The 19,009-nt window shown below is 43.4% G+C and overlaps 3 protein-coding genes across 4 annotated transcripts; 1 reads left to right on the top strand and 2 right to left on the bottom strand.

Annotated features, from left to right (window-relative positions):
* The first annotated feature begins 1,065 nt into the window (after nucleotides 1–1,065).
* On the top strand, nucleotides 1,066–3,007 carry LOC311025074 (nuclear factor 7, ovary-like). The gene has a single exon (XM_084027774.1). The coding sequence runs from the start codon at nucleotides 1,416–1,418 to the stop codon at nucleotides 2,811–2,813; it is 1,398 nt and encodes a 465-aa protein (XP_083883900.1). The 5' UTR covers nucleotides 1,066–1,415; the 3' UTR covers nucleotides 2,814–3,007.
* A 1,416-nt stretch (nucleotides 3,008–4,423) lies between these two features.
* gmppb (GDP-mannose pyrophosphorylase B) lies at nucleotides 4,424–13,340 on the bottom strand. 2 transcript variants are annotated; one of them, XM_084038281.1, is made up of 10 exons: nucleotides 13,215–13,340; nucleotides 11,082–11,277; nucleotides 10,797–10,877; nucleotides 10,625–10,673; nucleotides 10,139–10,281; nucleotides 9,639–9,797; nucleotides 9,325–9,403; nucleotides 7,355–7,482; nucleotides 7,099–7,281; nucleotides 4,424–6,341 (listed from the first exon to the last, which is right to left on the bottom strand). In XM_084038281.1, exons 2-10 carry the CDS (start codon nucleotides 11,208–11,210, stop codon nucleotides 6,210–6,212), a joined length of 1,083 nt encoding a protein of 360 aa, XP_083894407.1. In that variant the 5' UTR covers nucleotides 11,211–11,277; nucleotides 13,215–13,340; the 3' UTR covers nucleotides 4,424–6,209. The 2 variants fall into 2 exon arrangements, with proteins under 2 accessions (XP_083894407.1, XP_083894408.1); XM_084038282.1 differs by having other exon boundaries at nucleotides 13,211–13,312.
* Nucleotides 13,341–14,724: 1,384 nt separating this feature from the next.
* On the bottom strand, nucleotides 14,725–19,005 carry pde12 (phosphodiesterase 12). The gene is made up of 8 exons (XM_084037987.1): nucleotides 18,276–19,005; nucleotides 17,222–17,649; nucleotides 16,989–17,094; nucleotides 16,533–16,677; nucleotides 16,150–16,228; nucleotides 15,911–16,033; nucleotides 15,557–15,762; nucleotides 14,725–15,453 (listed from the first exon to the last, which is right to left on the bottom strand). Exons 1-8 carry the CDS (start codon nucleotides 18,860–18,862, stop codon nucleotides 15,334–15,336), a joined length of 1,794 nt encoding a protein of 597 aa, XP_083894113.1. The 5' UTR covers nucleotides 18,863–19,005; the 3' UTR covers nucleotides 14,725–15,333.
* Between the last annotated feature and the right edge of the window lie 4 nt (nucleotides 19,006–19,009).

The following is a 19,009-nucleotide window of genomic DNA, read 5'->3' as shown; positions in this document are numbered from 1 at the left end:
GCTTGAAAAGTCGAACGGGTCTGGGGGTGTTATTTGTACAGCTGTCGCCATCTGCGTTGATTCCCTCGTCCTTTCACTTTCGGAGTCCGGGACCTCGGTGCGCCGTCTCTCTCGACTCGCTCCTCGGTGTGCTGGTGCTAACGAGCTAGCGCTCCGCTCCGCTCGGGGCTCTGCCGTCGTCTTCGTAGCGGTCAGTTCCGGTTTAAACTGCACGAAACGTTTGTATTCGCCAGCTAACACTTACTGAAACTACCGCGGAGACTTACAGTTCACCACTTCTGACACCATGTATAATAATGATAACACGGGACACCGGTGTGTTGCTTCGAGTCGTATCTCTGTTTACTGTGTACCCCGTAGCCCATTACACACATTGCATTGTGGGAGCTAAACATCCTGGGAATAGTAGTCCTACTACTACTACAATAAGGAATAAAAAAAGTGAAATGGCTTCAGGTTAAAACGTGTTGTTATTTTTGAGCATGAGAACTTAAAGGTGCTTAATAGAGAACTCAGAGTGTATCTATTTCCTTCACACAGCTCTCAGCATCGTGACGGCTGAGCCGGCGACTAGCAGCTAACGGCGTGAACAGTCCAACCAACAGTAACGGTGCTGACAGAACTAACGTTGTTTACCCTCCACAGCAAAAATCTCATCTTGCTGTGTTGTTGGAGGCCACGACTGATGTTGCATACAAATGAGATGATGATTGTGATTTTAGGCTTAGTGAGCTACAATATCAGCGACGTGTTTCAGAGACAGAGAGGAAAATGTTGCTAATACTTTAGCTTAAACCTCCTCTAACCTCCCCCATCCGAGAGCTTGAATGTCTCACAGAGTCTTTCCAGGAAAAGCAGTGGAATTCATAATAATGTGCTAACAACCTGTCAATCACAAGGTAGCCCCGTCCTAAAGCATCCCCTGCTTTCTGGTCTGTTTGACTCTAACTGGACCAAAAAGTACTACATAAACACCATGCTGGATTGAAGAAGATGTTAAACTACAGATTGAGACCTTAAACTTATGTTTACAATGTTAACTGTGTCTGGCTTCACTATTCAGACCTGGTGGTTGCTGCATGGCGACAACTCAATAAGAAGTTAGGCTATCTCTAAAGATGTGTTCACGCACTAGACACACCCACTCCTTTGGACATCACATGATGCACGTCACATGACACTGCTGCACTTTGTCCTCACATCAAATTCCACGGAGAGAAGTCAGAGAACGGACGACACACTGGGAACACAAGTAAGACTGGGATTACTGGAGTACTGGAATACTGGGACTTCAATCTGCTGCTGATTCCACATATAAAGAGAGAGAGAGAGACAGAGAGACACAGAGAGAGAGACAGACAGAAAGACAGACCACAGATCAACTGTGTCTACTCTCACTTTCACTCTGACACCAAATGGCTTCCCGATCAGAGGAGGATCTCTGCTGTTCTGTCTGCCACGACATCTTCAAGGATCCTGTCGTCCTGTCGTGTAGCCACAGCTTCTGCAAAGTCTGTCTGAAGAACTGGTGGACTGAAAAACAAATACAGGAGTGTCCAATTTGTAAGAGAAGATCATCAAAGGAAGCGCCTTCTTGTAACCTGGTTTTGAAAAACCTGTGTGAGACCTTCTTACTGGAGAGAGACCAGAAAGCTTCAGAGCCTCTCTGCAGTCTGCACTCTGAGAAACTCAGACTCTTCTGTCTGGACCATCAGCAGCCTGTTTGTGTCGTCTGCAGAGATTCAAAAACACACAACAACCACAGATTCAGACCCATCGATGAAGCTGTAGAGGATCACAAAGAGGAGCTCCAGAAATCCCTGAAGCCCTTGAAGGAGAAACTGAAGGTCTTTGAACAAGTTGAAGGAAACTGTGATCAAACAGCAGAACACATTAAGGTCCAGGCCCAGCAGACAGAGAGGCTGATTAGGAAGCAGTTTAAGAAGCTCCACCAGTTTCTAGAAGAGGAAGAGGAGGCCAGGATCTCTGCTCTGAGGGAGGAAGAGGAGCAGAAGAGTCAGATGATGAAGGAGAAGATAGAGGCTCTGAGCAGAGAGACAGCAGCTCTTTCAGACACAATCAGAGCCACAGAGGAGGAGCTGAGAGCTGAAGATGTTTCATTCCTGCAGAACTCCAAGGCTGCAGTGGAACGAGTCCAGCAGCACCCCCTGCTGGAGGATCCACAGCTGGTCTCAGGAGCTCTGATAGACCAGGCCAAACACCTGGGCAACCTGACCTTCAACATCTGGACCAAGATGAAGGATGTGGTCTCCTACACTCCTGTGATTCTGGATCCTAACTCTGCTCATCCAGAACTCATTCTGTCTGAAGATCTGACCAGCGTGAGATGTGGAGAGAGACAGAAGCTTCCTGAAAACCCAGAGAGGTTTGATACCTTTCCTATTGTCCTGGGATCTGAGGGATTTAACTCTGGAACTCACAGCTGGGACTTTAAGGTTAGAAACGATCATATTTGGGGCCTGGGTGTGGTAGAGCAGTCTGTTTTACGAAAGGGACCAATACTATCTGCTTATTGGCAAATATATCTCCGTGATGGAAAGTACGGAGCAACTTCTCCACCATCCTCACATGAAGTTCTGTCAGCGGAGAAGCTCCAGAGGATCAGAGTTCATCTAGACTTTGACAAAGGAAAACTGTCATTCTATGATCTTGATACGAACACACACATACACACCTTCACACACAAATTCACTGAAACATTGTTTCCACTCTTCGGCACCACAAATGTAAGCCCATTGGAGATATTACCAATGGAGCTCTCTGTATCAACAGACTTACAGCCTACTTTTTAAATGCATGTGCTGAGCATGCTTTGTATCATATTAAGGTCGAGGAAGCTACTCAGTGCCTGTGATATTAAACATGTTCAAGAATTTAATATGAAACAAAAATCTGAATATGATTGAACAGGGACGATCTCAACCTTAATTATGTCAGAAAATGTACTGTGAGTGTTAGGGTTCTTCTCTGACACTGAATATTTGCCATTTGATGTGAAATAAAAAATGCTTTATGCGATTTCATGAGTTTTTTTGTTATAAATCCAATACTGAATATTTGCTGATATAATTGTATACACACACACACACACACACACACACACACACACACACACACACATATATATATATATATATATATAAATGTGTGTGTGTGTGTATACAATTATATCAGATATCTATATAATAGACATCCTTTGTTTTGTCTTTTTTCTGGGGGGGGGGGGGGGTGATATGAAAATGTCCATTATTGATTATGTTCTCACTTCTCAGTCTTCAACTATTATATTATGATTATAAATCTAATAAAGAATTTTAAAAAATGGTTTCAGGTTAAAATGTGTTGTGATTTTTGAGCATGAGAATTTAAACGTGCTCATTACAGAATTCAGAGCTCCACACAGCTCTCAGCATTGTGACGACTGAGCCGGGGCGACTAGCAGCTAACAGTGCTTCTGTAACCAGTGCAGCATGAAAGCATGGCAGAACCAGCAAGCCAACCAGCGGACGGCAGGCTACTGAGCTAGCCATGCTTCAACGCAACACTGTCACAGAAAAGGATCCTAGCAAAGTTGTCACTTATTTGGCAAAGTATTGTGTTGTTAAATTTGACTTGTTTTAGCCGCTGGCTAGTTAGCCAGCTAGCTTACCAATTGCTTCTATGCCAACGTTACACTGGTTCAAGAAAATGAGGCCAACAGCGGGCTGGTGAAATTTGCATCATTCCATGTAGAGAAACCAGAGACTTTCTACAGTACAAACAACAAGGTTTCTGCCATGACGTTATTTTAAGTGTTGATGGAGCAGCTAGTTTTAACATAGCCTACCTCCGATAGACCCAGACTCTATTCAGAAAACAAGCATTTTAAAAGTCGTTTGCTTGTTCTGCACAGACCTAACAAACCATGACTTTTTCACTAATCATCATCATTACGTTGTTATTTCGGCATCTTTTATTATAACTTAAGTGCTGTAGTAAACCAGCCGATGTGTGTCTCGCTATTCACAGTGAATACAGCTCAGTGAAATTCACTGAGCACCTCGGGATGATGTCATAAACTCATAACATCAGATTTCCCAGCGTATCTGGGAATTCACAACACGTACAAAGCAGCAATAGTGGTTGTTTCAGCCTTAATGGATGAAAGCTTGTCGGCGTCTACACGGAGGTAAGCCCCTCCCCCTGTCGGCGAGTGACACAAATTAACACAAATTATTTTGTGGTCAAAGATCTGCTTCTACAGCATACTCCTTCCTCCTCAGGCAGAGTGAATCTAACCATGACCAGTAAAGGGATCGTTATCTGTAGAATGAGTCACACACAAAAAGAAGAGATGAGACAAGATGTGAATGTGGTCAGTAGATTATATTATTCTCTCTTTTTTTTTTGTTTTTTTAAAGACTTCATTACAAGGATTGACTTCATTCATTCAGACACAGTCAAAGTCAGTTATCACCAACTGCATTACACAGTGAACTTCTGCAATCTGTTCAGAGATCAGTTTTGAGTATCTGGACCGACATCAAGTTTCCAGTTTCCAAAAAGTCCATTTGTGACTTTAAAACCAACGACTGAATTCCCAACAGTCTCAGCTTCCGATAAATGCTAAAACGGCAAACTAACATGCTTAATGTTTGCACGTTCATCACCTGTCAATGAGGAGCTTCGTCCACAAAAAGGGAAGCGCGAGGTTCAGTTCTACCTGCTGCAGCAACAAGGACATGAACGTAGACAACAGAGATCACGGGTTATCAGTAGCAGTTTGTTGGGATAAGCTCCGTTGACGGGGAATCGTAGATTCCATAATGTCAATATTGAGAGTTCATTTTTGAGTGAACAGAGGATAGGAACATCCCTTAGTTGCATGTTAACGTGCTAGCTTTAACTAACTGAGTTCAGGGTTTTAAAGTTCAGCTACGACTGATGAAAGCTGAGCTACGTTGCTGAAATGTTCTAAAATGGCCTGCAAACCAGGGCATACAATTTCCAGGACATTACCAGAACTCTAGCACCACCTTTGGGACAATGGATACATTTTATTTTGTTTGCTGGTGTGTAATGTACGGTTATAAATTCATTTAACGATCGAGATTGATCAAACTTACGATCTTTTTTTGGACAATGAGATCAAAATGATCCAAATTCTACTTATTTCCTGATAAACTGTCTCTTAGGAGTAACTTAACAGCAGGATCTTCAGAGGGTGTATGGTACTCTATGACAAACCAAACATGAATGAAAAAATATGTGATTTCAAGGTAGAATGTCCCAGATGCAACCTGACTCCGATGTCTGTAAATACACTGCAGTTAGTGCTACATTTTTGTTCACTTTTCACAGACCAGTAACCGGTTTGGCATTGAAGCGCACGGTTTTCCCGATTAAAAACAATGGCAAACGTGTCAAGTTCGGCAAGGCAACGAGACACACTTGACACCTGCTCTATAAATGATTAAAACTGCACTAATCAACATTTTTGTATAAAAATTGATCAAATTGCATTCATCCGGACACAAAGGGAACTCAAAATGATGACGATAATGTTCCCTCCACGTCAGCTGGATGTGTAAATAATTAACTGTATGGCGATAAGATGTTCGTCATTGTTTTTACAGCTTGTTCTGCTGTCCCCAAGCGAATGAAGGCAGCTTTAATTAGAACCATTAACTAAATATAACAAATACTGCATTGACTTGAATATGTCAGATCAGATAGCTCATGATTTTAGCATAGTATGGTCCTTCGGTGCCTGATCTGTGTAGCCGTCCAGACAAAGTAAATGCATAGTGAATCTAAACAGCAGTGTTTACATTGTGCTCTCCAACCCGCTCCCTTTGAATACACTTCACATTAGTCCCTCCACCATCCGACAGACAACCGGCCCACGTCAACCGTCTCTCTCTTATTTCCCCATCAGCCACATTCAGGACATTAGCGTTGGACGTTTTACCTGCAGCTCTGACAGAAGTGTAAACCTTCCAGGCCGCTTTTTGAAAATTCATTCATCTGCCGTTTATCGATGCTGCAGCCAAGCAGGGCTAAAAAAAAAAAAAACAAGTCCAAATTAATTAAAAAGAAGAAGAAGAACTTCTCGTCCCCCCCTCTCCTCCACCCGTCTGTTCGTTCGTTTTGGGTGTTTAGTCGAGTTCATGTAATAAGGCGCTGGGCTTTCCCTCCTCCGCTTGCCGCTACATGATGATCCTTGGCTCCGGGACCGACTCGGTGATGGATTTGTGAGGCAAGACGTTGGCGCCGTTCAGGTAAAGCTCGTCGTTCACGATCACATCCTCCCCCAACACCGTCACGTTCTCCATGCGAACCTGACGACACAGATTCACCCAGAGATGATCACAAATGATATAATATGCATCTACAGTACATATCCAATATGAGAGGGGGGGGAGGGAGAGAGGGAGAGACAGACAGAGAGAGAGAGAGAGAGAGAGAGCAACAGATAGACATGCACAAAAACAAGCATTAAATGGTAATATTTCAAGGTAGTGTCTGATAATAGAAAGAGGACTGGACCAATAGAATCACAGGAAGCTCAAAATATTGTTTGAACCAAGACAATAATAAACCTGGTCTAACAGTTTGGACAAGCAATTCAATTTCAATCTAATAAAAGTATAATTTCTTGACTTATTCAGTGGTTATTGAGTGTTATTACACCTGGCACGCTCATCAAATCTGCTCTGAAAAAAATTGAGACCAGCTCAACCTTTGATTCGTGGCGCATCACGCCAGACAAACATTTGCCGTCAGTTTGTAGCTTCATGCCACCAGCTTCCATTAAATGACTTTAGCCTGATGCCGCGTCACTAACAGTGTAGCCGGCGCACCTCCCTGCTGTTATCAGCCGCTCTGAGAGTAAACGTTGGAAACAAAAGGAAAGTAAACGCCACAATGTTGCTCCCTGAAATGACATCACCTCCATTTGGTCGTCGTTTAACTAAAACACTGGCCGTTGATCATCATGGAATTAAAGAGTGCTGGGTTTCATTGCTTTAACAACATCGACGTAGAGGTGCGACCGGATTGGTCCGTTCAGACAGTTGACCTCCGTCCTGTACTCACCCACTGGCCAACCGAGGAGCTCCACCCCACGATGCAGCTCTCCAGCCAGGAGTGCGATCGGACCCGTGCTCCCTTCAGTACCGTGCAGCGTTTTATCCTCACGCCGTCCTCCACGACCACGCCGGCGCCGATGGTGACATTCGGGCCGATGGTGCAGTTTTCCCCAATCTGCGCCGTCGGGTCCTGCAGAGCGATAGCGGAGGATTATCGTTGAGCACGGTTTCTTTCACATGTAGCGCCGACGAGCTGCACTCACCACCAGAACGTTGCCTAGGAAACCGGGCCCTGTGCGTAGCCTCTCGGGAGTGTGTTGCCGTAGCGACTGGAGGTACATACACATCCCTGTCAGGAAGTCTTTAGGTTGACCGATGTCCATCCAGAAACCTGCAGACGGACAAAACGAACAGCATGCAGAGATACAGACAGTGTTGCCATGGTAGTTAGTTAGTTACCATGGAAACAAAGACACAAAACCAAGGGTTGCCTTGTGATATGTAACAGATGAGGTACTGAAGCACAAGGTCACATGATCAGCAGGAACTGAGCGGTCTTTAAAAGAACCATACTGGGGTTTTTATATAAGATCAGGTCATATTTTACATTACGCCAAACCTGCAGAGTTTTATATACCGTTTCCTTCTTACATCTGCTTCCCATCATAGTAAATAAAATAATTAGATCATTTATTTCTTCGGTTTAACGCATCATTATTGGTTGTGGAGTGTAACGGCTACAGAATAATGATGCGTTTAAATTGCTACCTATAATAATTCTGGCGTGGAAGACAAACTGCAGTGTCTTTCTCACTCTCATTTCCTGTCACCTCACTGTTGCCCTCTGTCTAAGAACAGGAACCCCAGAAATACATATGAAAACCCTGAAGATAACAAGCCCAAACGTTAAAATTACAACCCAAAACAAAACAATTAAAGCAGAAATACAATTATGAGAATTTAATAGTTGGAACTATTTCTCTTCACCTGCTGGTTGAAAAGAAAATGGAAAAGTTGCCTTAAGTTGACTTAATATTGCTTAATCTGAACCAGCCTGCAGGTTTGTAGCTTCGATTCCAATAAACATACATTTGAAGGCAGCTTTCAGGACCTGAAAACTCTGGACCTGCTTCAGTAAATCCTCTGCAGGAAATCACAAGTTTAAACAGCTGGGAGCTGCTCAGCGTTTCCCCAGATTCACGAGGTTCTCTGAGGGAAACGAAGCCGGCAGGACCTGGACCGGAGTCAGTGACTCAGACCAGTCGGCGTGGCTGGACTACAGGACGGGAGGGAGGTTTAACTGCTCAGCTAGAAGTTTCCACTGCTTCACAGAGCTGATCGCTCCCAGAGAGGGACGAGGATCTAGAGATGCACCCATTCCAGACTTGGATCACGGTTGGTTCTGGTCTACCATAGTATTTATCTGAACCATCCTTTTTTTGTGGATAAAGATTGAATAAACAAATCTGGAAACCGTCTCCATCCGGACATGGCGTCTCAGATGTTTGGTCGGTATCGGTGCTTCTCTACCAGCGCTTTCCTCTCCAGAACTAGGCGAGCTGGGGTGTGAAGAAAAAGGCCCAAACACTTACGTCTGGTAGAGCTGTGAGCTGTGAGACCAGAGCGAGCACACGGGTCAACTTCCCACAAAGTAGTCTTCACGTTATCACTGTTTTTTCTTGTACAAGTAAAATGAATGTCTGGGTACATGAAGATCATCAATAGCAGTAACAGCCAGAGCAAAACTAGCCAAATATGTTAACATTCTCTGGCTTACACCTTAGAGGGGGTCCTAGTGGACAGGAAGTGTATGTACAACTATATATAATATATATATATATATATATATATATATATATATATATATATATATATATATATATATATATATATACATACACGTGTGAAGCCAAGAATAATTAATTAATAGTGAATAATTTTATATCACATCTGTATTTTTGTATTAAGTTAATATGATAAATTAACTAAAACTTAAATAAAAAATAAAAAAAGGGAAAGAAAAACATTTGGGGGAAATAGAAATACACTGCTTTTTGAGATTACCCTCTCGTAACAGCTAGCCTGCTCCCAGCTCCTCTAAAACTCACCCATCAACACATTTGATCCTGTTTGTTTAATGCGCACAATCGATTTAGAACAGTCAGTTTGGTCAAAAAACATGAGCGCTCAGACAATGCTGTGTGTTGTAGTACTGCAGTAGTAGTAATGTTACCTTGGAGCTCCATGGTGTACAGCTGCCCCTCCTCTGCCATGACAGGAAATATCTCTTTCTCTATAGATGTTGGTCTCAGCTACACACACACACACACACACACACACACACACACACACACACACACACACACACACACACACACACACACACACACACACACACACACACACACACACACACACACACACACACACACACACACACACAATTAATTACATGCCAGTATAATGTATAAATACCAAAGTTTTATGGTGAAACTCCACTGCACATCTGTGTGTGTGTGTGTGTGTGTGCGTGTGTGTGTCAGTCACCTGGATCCTGCTGAGCATGCTGGGATTGAAGATGTAAATGCCAGCGTTGATCTTGTTGGAGACGAAGACCTGCGGTTTCTCCACAAAGCGATGTATCCTTCCGCTGTCCGCCTCAAACACCACCACGCCGTATTTAGAGGGCTCCTCCACCCGTGTTACCTTCAGACACACACCAAAACAGAATTTGAAAATCAACCTGAATTATTATTATTATTGATTAGTTAAAACAAAACGAAAAAATTCAAAACAAAATTTTAAAATCAGTCCATGTTTAATCACAATGGGCTAAAATGAATTTAACATATAGTACAAAATTAATCCACTAGCTGGTAATTAAACATAGATAAAACCCTCCTCCATCGCCACTGGTCTCTAATCCTCCACTGATGGACATTTCTCAAAGATTCCACCCTGTTCTCTCACTCTCATTCTCTAGTCAGCTCACAATTGCCAAAATCCAGACTTTAAAAGACACTTTGTAATGTCTGCGTCCGTCTCACCACGATGGTTCCCTCCTTGCCGTGGTTGTGATGGAACTGCAGCAGATCTTTGAACGGAAAATCACAGATGACGTCCGAGTTGAGGACGAAGAAAGGCTCGTTGTCGACGCTGAGCAGGTCTCGAGCCAACGCCAGGGGCCCCGCTGCACACAAACACACATGTTCATTTGTTGTTTCTATAAATTAAATCAAGCTTTCTGTCCTAATAGATCTTACACTTTTAAATTCTTAATTTTAAAATGCGCTTTGGCTCTGATGCAGCCGCAGTCACCACTCTCTGGTCTGTATTTTATTTATTACCACCTTTTGTGTTCAGGTCATACATAAACATGTGTTTAAGGATTCCCCTGTTATAACAATATTACATTGCAGTTACAGTTTTTTTTTTAACTATTTCAATCACTGCACACTTTTAAAACACACTTTTTTGTGGTGCAAACATGTTTTTTTTGCAGTGTTTCCTGTCTGTAATGAAGAGAAACTCACCGGTTCCCAGAGGCTCCTTCTCATGAGACAGAGAGATACGAATCCCAAGCTACAGAGGAAATAGTGAAACATTCAGGATACTGCAGACTCGGCATATTAATAACTTCTCTAAGAATATGATCTACTGAGCTGTCATAGTGTGTCAGTGTGTGAGATGGTTTGTTGTACGTACTCTCTCCTCCTGGACTCTCATCTCTCTCTCCAGCAGGTCTGACATGTAGCTCACAGCCAGAATCACATGGTCCACCCCGGCCTGCACACACACACATGCATGCATGCATGCATACGCACACACAAACACACAGCAATTAAATAACATCCTTCAATAAACGCAAAAAGAAGCGTCCGCAGTAAAGTTAAAGCCGCCCGTGTGTCGGACTTTAAACCTCCTGACTGGACAGTAGGGCAGCCGGGCTCGAACACAAACATCAAACACTGAACGCGACCCGCTCCGCACCTTGACCAGAGCCTCCACCTGGTGCAGCAGAATGGGTTTGTTGCAGAAATCCACCAGCGGTTTGGGGACGCTCAAGGTGAGCGGTCGCAACCGGGTCCCGTAGCCCCCGACCAGGATCAAAGCCTTCATGCTTGTGCCGTTAGCAACCGTTACCAAGGGTGACCACGGCTCATCAACCAGCGAGACAGCAACCAGCCTGAACGGGAGGAAGAGAGTCAAGGTGAGTGACGGAGCGTCGACAACGTTACATCATATGACAGTAAAAAGATCATTCATCACGTCCGACGTTTTAAGTCGTGCTAATTTCCTCCAGAAACTAAATTCTTAATTACAAACTGCAAGAAAAAAAGTGTTGCACAGAACTCATTTTATTTGGTTGTTTGCTCAACTCTAGTGATCAAAGCTTATTGTTATTTTACTATCAGTTATATGATGTTAAGACGGGATGTTTTTCCACCCAGAGGGTTTGAAGAGATTTTGGAGACATCTTCAAAACAGCGCTCAGATTTGTTAAACAACCTTCGGGTTTTAATTGATCTCTGGGTATTTGCTTTTCAAGAAATAAGATGCTCAAACTGGGACTAGATGTTACCAAAACTGAGTCACTGTGACAACACACCGTCAGGAAGGTCACTACACTCAATGTTGTTCAACGGATCGATTTCTGCCCCGGGATCCCCTTACAGGTTCATCAGTCCGGGCTTGTAGCGAGTCTAAAAGTGGAAGGGTTTATTCTTTGGGGAGAATGAGTTTCTCCAGTAATTTATTCAGGTTTCTCTTTGAATCCGTAACCCATCAATATTATAATGCAAAGTTTGCATTCTTGTTTGTGTCAAATGTTTGATTTACATGTTGTAAAACTTGTTCAGCCGCATTCCCCCCTTTTTAACTATCACAATTTCTTATTATTCAAGAGGGGAAACCCCATACAAATTCAATTTAAAATTACATAAAGCAACAAATCCTCAAATTGGAAGCTGCAACCAGAGAAGAATTTCTTGATTGTCAAACTTGCTACTGAATAATTTTTTTTGAGGATTACTTTTAGGGGTCGACCGATTATCGGCGCCAATATTAATCATTTTTATGGATATTGGTCATTTTTTAAAGATGAATAAAATGATCTAATTTTAAAATTCACTACGTTGGCTCTGATCCGGCTGCAATCACTACTCTCGTGTCATTATTTGATTTAGTTTAACTTTATAAAACTTCAGGGAACTATTTAATTCATTTTTTTGTCCACATTTTCAACTCCATAATTATGCTGATGGCTCCCTGAACCTTTTTGTTAAGGTCATGTTGAAAGCCAAATAGACAAATATTGATTTAAAATACCGGTTATAGGTCTCCTAGAACAGTGATAATCTGTCTCGGCCCTGAAAAAGTCATATTGGTCGACCCCTCATCAACTAATGTATTAATTGTTGAATTATTGTAGCAGTGAACTGTGGCAGACTTAAAATAAAATGTGTGATAAACATTTTCATAGAAATACTTCTACACAAAAAAGTGCAGAGTGAAAGGACACTTAAGAAGTGAATCTGGATCTTCTAGTTGCACTCCATCATATATAAGGGGTTTTGTTTCAGTGGGGGCGGGACAGGTGAGTCTTTGGGGGATTCACGGTTTGAAAACAGGTGTCAGGTTTGTTGAGTTGTAATAATCCATTCAGATGGTCGAAACCAAACAGTGATCCCATGACAGAAAGAAACTTGAGCAATCAGATCACATGAGTTAATTAATTCCTCGAAAGTTGATAGCAACATTATAGCATCAACACAGAGGCGACAATAAAAAGGGAAGGCACACAGATTAAACCAGTTAACGTACATTTTCGTTACATCGCCAACAGCTAAATTAGCCGTTTTAGCCACACGGTGATAAAACATTATTTATCCACGGGAATAATACAAAACAATGGTTAAATCATAAACTGTGAGTTTTGAACCAAGAGATGAACAAACGGACTGTTGTATGTTTTCTGACACACATGTAAATACAGTGATTGTAGCTAGCCAGTGTTAGCTCAGAGAGCTAATTTACTGAGGTCTTCATTTAACGACAGACAGACAGCATGCTGCTCCTGTCTGCAGTTCGCGTGAAAAGAAAGAAGGATGAAAACTTACTTACGGGATTTTTGTTCAGCTAAAGTCTCCAGGAGATTTGCGAATGACTGAAACCCTGGGAATGACACGTAAGACAGTTCAAATCCGGATTCCCTAGTTTCGCATCCCCTGCAGCCGATCGGCGTCAAGCGAGACAACGGAATACACCACGCATCCGGTCCACAGTTTCAGAATAAAAGCACCAGCTGTTTAGTAATTTTTTTAATAATTAATTAAGTCTCCCTTTCTATCCACAACCTACCAGTGAAATACATAAAACATGTACATCATTTATCAAATCTGTTTAAAGGTTATTGGTGTGGAAGTGATATATTTGACACATACCATAAGGAAATCCATGAACATATTGAACTTACCCGACCATAAACAAATAAACTGTTATTTTATCTTCAGGACGTGACTGAGCATCACTTCTGGGCTCTTCTAACAAATTTGATTTCACCCATCCAGTGCATCGACTTCAACATTAATTTCTCGTTTGATTTGTTCATTCTTTGCAACGGGATTTTGGATTAGGAACAAATACTGTAAATTGGTTATGTCCTTGCATAGTGATATTGTAATATGTAACATAATGCCACAATATCTCATTTCAATTAAAGACAAAATCACCCAAAGTAAAATAAATAGAGTTTATAGATTTAAAATCAACCTCTTTGACACACTCCTTTATCATGCTTACTGGAAAGTAGAAAGGATTCATCATAAAAAAATAAACTTTAAGATAAAGTCCCTGGTTTTGATATAATAGCATCAACAGATTCAACCTAAATTGAGGTATTTATAGGATATTATATCTTATATATGATTTTTTATTATTTATTAAATATTATTCCAATGTGACTTTGGAACTGTAACCTTCAGGGAAAAGTGAAGTGTTATGCTTTTATTTTAAAGACCACATCACTCGGTTTCCGGTCTGAGTGGCCGACTCTAGCAAACTTCACAGTCTGCCTTTTTCCACCGTCATTGACGGGGGGTGTTATAGCAACCGGATCCTTAACTGAAAAACGCAAACCTCACAAAATATTTTCACAATTACGACAGGGGTTATTTATTCTTTTTAATTATTGTTATTCTTTGACCAAAAAGTATCATTGCTGTCCTACCTATTTCGCATCATTTACGTAAGCTTTTCTCCTTACCCCCTAATATACGACACATGGTATGTCCCAAAAACTTCGGTCCCGCCTTTTCCCTACTTCTGACCAATCATCATTGTTTTCTTACTTTCGTACTTAGCTAAATTCTTTTTATTTAATTGCGAGGTCGAAATAATGTGCTAATCATTTTTTTTAATAATGTAAACTTTTTTCTGCCTTTAATTTTTTTTAAATTTTGACTGTATGGCATATGAGATGTGCCACATATTAAAATTCCCTCAAACACTCACCAGGAATGAAGCACCTCATTTGCCAGTTCATCTCTCTTCGTGCTGCCTTTGAGTGTTGTTGGAATACTCATATTTAAAAAAAAAGGAGCTCTTGAGAATGAACCAAGAATCACATTTATGCTGTAAGAATCAAATCAATTTATTCAAAACTTAAAAGAAGTCTGAGCAACTTGTCTGGCAAAAATCATAGTAATGATAAATACCTTTATTAACATGCTTATATCTTCTTAATGTCCCATGTCATTGGATGTTGAAACCAATAAAAGTGAAGTAAAATGTGTTTTACAGGGATTATATGAGCTCTGATTTACAATAATTATCAACCTAAAAGCACGCAGCTCTGTGACTGTGACCTCTTTTCTGTCCGGAGTACCACTCAGACTATTCGTTTTAAGAAAAAAAACTTATTTTTAAGTAATTTTTTCTATTAACAACCCCAACACTGAATATCAGTGATACAAATTATTATATTACTGTAAATAATACAATATAGACTTAATCCTAAATCAGTCATATTGTTATTTAAGACCAGATCTGTTCTGAGAGATTTCTTTGCTCATCCATGTTTCTCTCGTCTTTCATTGATCTCTAGTAAAACTGCAGCAGCAGGTTTTCCTGCTCAGACCTCATTCAAGCATAGAGAGACCATCCAAAGTCACGATGCATTTGAAGGAGCGACCGACGGCCTGGTTCTCCAGTGTCTTTTGTCTGGGTGGTTTGAGGTCAGAGGTCATGGGTTCCAGCGCAGGTCACAGATCAGGGCGATGTGGTCGGAGGGATGAGCGACGCTGGGCAGAGCCTCGTAGGTGGTGACCTCCTGGTGGCTGGGCAGAGGAATCACCTGCTCCACCTGCACAGAAACAAACACATACACACCAGCATATTAGATGTAGCAGTAATTGTCTCATCAGTAGGAGTGTTAGCATTAGTATCAGCAGCATCAGTACGAGTACCTGCATGCTGTCTGGCTGTATGAAGATGTAGTCCAGGCAGCCGTGAAATCCTCCCACGTAGTTGGTGTAGGCCGGCTGGCTGCAGGCGCTCAGCAGAGGGGGAAAGGCAGACAGCAGCTCCATACTGCAGGACTCCTCCGGCCCCGAGCTGCTCCAGTCGGCATGCTGCAGAGGAACCAGCGCCTCACTGACCAGCTGGAACACACCTGCACAGGAAGAGGAGGTAAACAATCGCTCCTCCGCGTTGTTTTTTTAAATCAGTCATATGAGCTTCAACTGAAGTCAACGTGAGTGAAAGTCATTCCTGCCACAGACTGGCACTACTGTTGGCTTGCCCTGTGGCTGTGGAGTTACCCGAGTTAGGAGGCGAGTTGAAGTCACCACAGAAGACCAGTGGGGCTCCGGGTGCGACCTCGCTGATCACATGACTCAGGTGTTGCAGAGCCACGCCCATCTGGACCAACCGAGTGTTCCCTCCTTCAAAATGGAAATTAATGTATATTATTTAAAAAAAAAAAAAAATGTTATCAATGAGAGATTCTGCTCTGGAGTATCAGTGACTCATGTTTACACACAGGAGAGAGCCGTTCTACCTTTCGGGTGCCAGTACAGGTGAGTGTTGGCCACACAGACCTTCCTGCCGGGTTCATTCAGGTGCTCAAGCACAACAACCTAGAAAAAAAGTGTCAGATTCACAAAGCCGACCAGTACTGTAATGTGCCCATTGATGTCAACTCAGACAGCGACCTTTGGTTCTGAATGCGGAAGTGTCTTATACTTATTTTTGCAAGCAGAGGAGTCGCCCCCTGGTGGCTATTAGAACGAAGTCAACTGTATAGAAGTCTATGAGAAAATGACGACTACCTCCACTTCTCATATTCCCTCTATGTATAAACCCTGATTTTATGTCAGAAAAAAAGCTAAACCCGATTTCCCTGTGTTATTCCCAGTCAGTAGAACAGGTGAACAGCAGCACCTGCAGGACAGTGGACCTATGCAGTATCTTGTCCTTCAAAGCGCTGTTAGCAGAAACCCTCTCCAGCAGCGTAGAATGAATGGGGTCAGAGGTCAACGCTTCGCTCAGCACGATGTCATGGCGACTCAGCAGCTGAAACTTTGACCTAAAACGACAAAAAGGATGCGATTTTATAATTAATAGCCAACCTGCTCCCTATGGGCCTGCAGCTGTAGACATGTCAAGTCCAGTTCATTGACGACTGGAAGAGGAAATGCATGACATTTAAAAGCTAACAGTTGCTCATGTCCAACATTTCATTTGAGTGTTTAATATCTAGTATTTTGCTATTCGTTATTTGTAAATATAAAGAAAATTTGGCTTTGGCATCAAAACATTTTTATTGATAGCCAGTGTTACGATGACACACAGCCCCGTCATATGTGGCTTCACAGTCTGGCTGCTGGCATAACTGACCTGCGGAAGAATGTGGCAAGACCTTCATGCTGCTTCTCCTTGATCCTAAAAACACCTTCCAGGCCGAAGGCATCCAAAGCCGGACTCAGGCTGTCTGCAAACACCCCTGAAGAGTCCAGAGAACATGAAGAAAGTCAGGAAGCAGGCTCGCATTTCCACCAGAGGACGGTTCTTTACAGTAAATATGGAAGCTCACTTTTTTTTAAGCGGCTAGTCGTTTCTGCACCGATTACCTTTGTCGACCTCCTGCAGGCAGATGATGTCAGCGTTGTATCCAGCCAGCTCCTTCTTGATCAGGTTCTGCCTGTAGTCCAGCTGCAGGGCGTAGGGGGCGCAGTACGGGTAAAGCACCGTCTTGGACAGTTCAGTCTGGGCGTAGACATCAGCGAGGATGTTGTAGGACACCACCCTCACAGCCGGCCACTCCGCCTCCTTGATGGTGTACGCGTGGCGGTTGTCGAAGGTGCACACGCCTGGCCCGGCCTCTACGGCTCCCACAGACACCAGCTCCTTGGCCGGGCCACTGCGCCCTCCGTCTTTAGGTACGCACTGCAGTTTGAGCCTGTAGCCGATGTCCTGATTGGACGGGACGTGGACTCTCCCACTTCCTACCTCTGTCCAACCGCTGTCCTGAGCTGGGAGTTCACCGGCAGCTTCAGGGCTGGGACGAGAACAGGGAGAGAGTGAAAAATAACTTAGTTCACGCAGCTCTGGTGACACTTGCACAGCAACAGTACAACTTCCTTGTGTGTGTGTGTGTGTGTGTGTTTGTGTGTGTGTGTGTGTGTGCATAATTACACATTAAAGCTGATTATAATATATGTGCCTCATGTATTACTAATACCCATTATGTGGTGCAATAATTCAAACAAAATACAAAGAAAGAAAGAAAGCACGGTAGAAATAACATTGTTTTGTATCCATTTAAATGCATGAGCAAACTATATTGTAGTAAAAAGCAACACCATCCGTCCCTACAATCATGGTGCAACACTGCACTGACTCACACCTACTTGTCCAGTGTCGCGGGTCCCCCACCAACACTGACTCTTGCCCACCTGCACTCAAACCCACCACTTTTATATTTTATAACACAACTTTTAATAAGCTATAGCTCTTCCGTTTTTATTTATCAATAATCCCTCACGTTATGTCTCTGTTTAAAATGTATATATTATAGTCATTGTTTGTTTGTGTCTTCAATGTATGCACCGTATTCACCAAGACAAATTCCTCGTTGGTATAAAATCCTTCTTGGTAACAAATCTGATGTTATTCTGAACGTACCTCGACTTTGGGGCATTCTCTTTAAACCACGTGAGCTCGCAGTCTTGGAGTTTCCCGAACTCGACCTCCAGCTTGGGACAGACGGGGAAGCCGGCCAGCAGGGACGCCGGGAGCTCGGCGGTGGTTAACGTGGGAGCGTTCCTCTGCACAGAGTACTCCACGTTACCGACCCGCAGCACGGCTCCGTCCCGCCACGCCTCGGAGTTCGGCGCCGTGTCCGCCACCTCCTCCCCGTCGTAGTACAGCTTCACCACGGCAGGTTCCGGGGGTTCGCGCAGCGGCGACTGCCCTTTGCTCTTCTTCGACTTCTTCGCCTTCCCCTGGCCTTTGGCTATGCCGTTGGAGATCCTGGCCAGTACCTTCCCCAGCGCCTCGTCCTGGTCGCGCAGCATGTGCTTGTGGCTGCCGTCCAGGCAGAAGGAGATGGTGAGTTTAGGCTCCCCGGGGAGGCACCTCACCACGGCGGGCTCCATCCTGCCCAGGAGGCGACAGGCTCTGGTGGTCAGAGACCTCAGCGAGGAGGGGCGGGAGGCGAGCAGCAGGCGGCGGGGGAGCACTGCGAGAGCAGCGGGGAGGCGGTTAAGCATGAAGTCTCCGGTGGCAGGAAGAGGACAGCGGGGCGAAACTATACTAGCCGTTACGTGTAACAACGCCGGTAACGTCAACGGCCAGAGACAGTCGCGCGTGGTCCCCCATTTATGGCACCTTCCTGACGTCACCCGGTCGTGGAACTG

The sequence above is a fragment of the Eutrigla gurnardus genome, assembly GCF_963514095.1.
Source record: "Eutrigla gurnardus genome assembly, chromosome: 2".
Lineage (NCBI taxonomy): Eukaryota > Metazoa > Chordata > Actinopteri > Perciformes > Triglidae > Eutrigla > Eutrigla gurnardus.
Note: the sequence above shows the minus strand (reverse complement) of the source record. Positions and strands in the feature narration are given on the sequence as shown.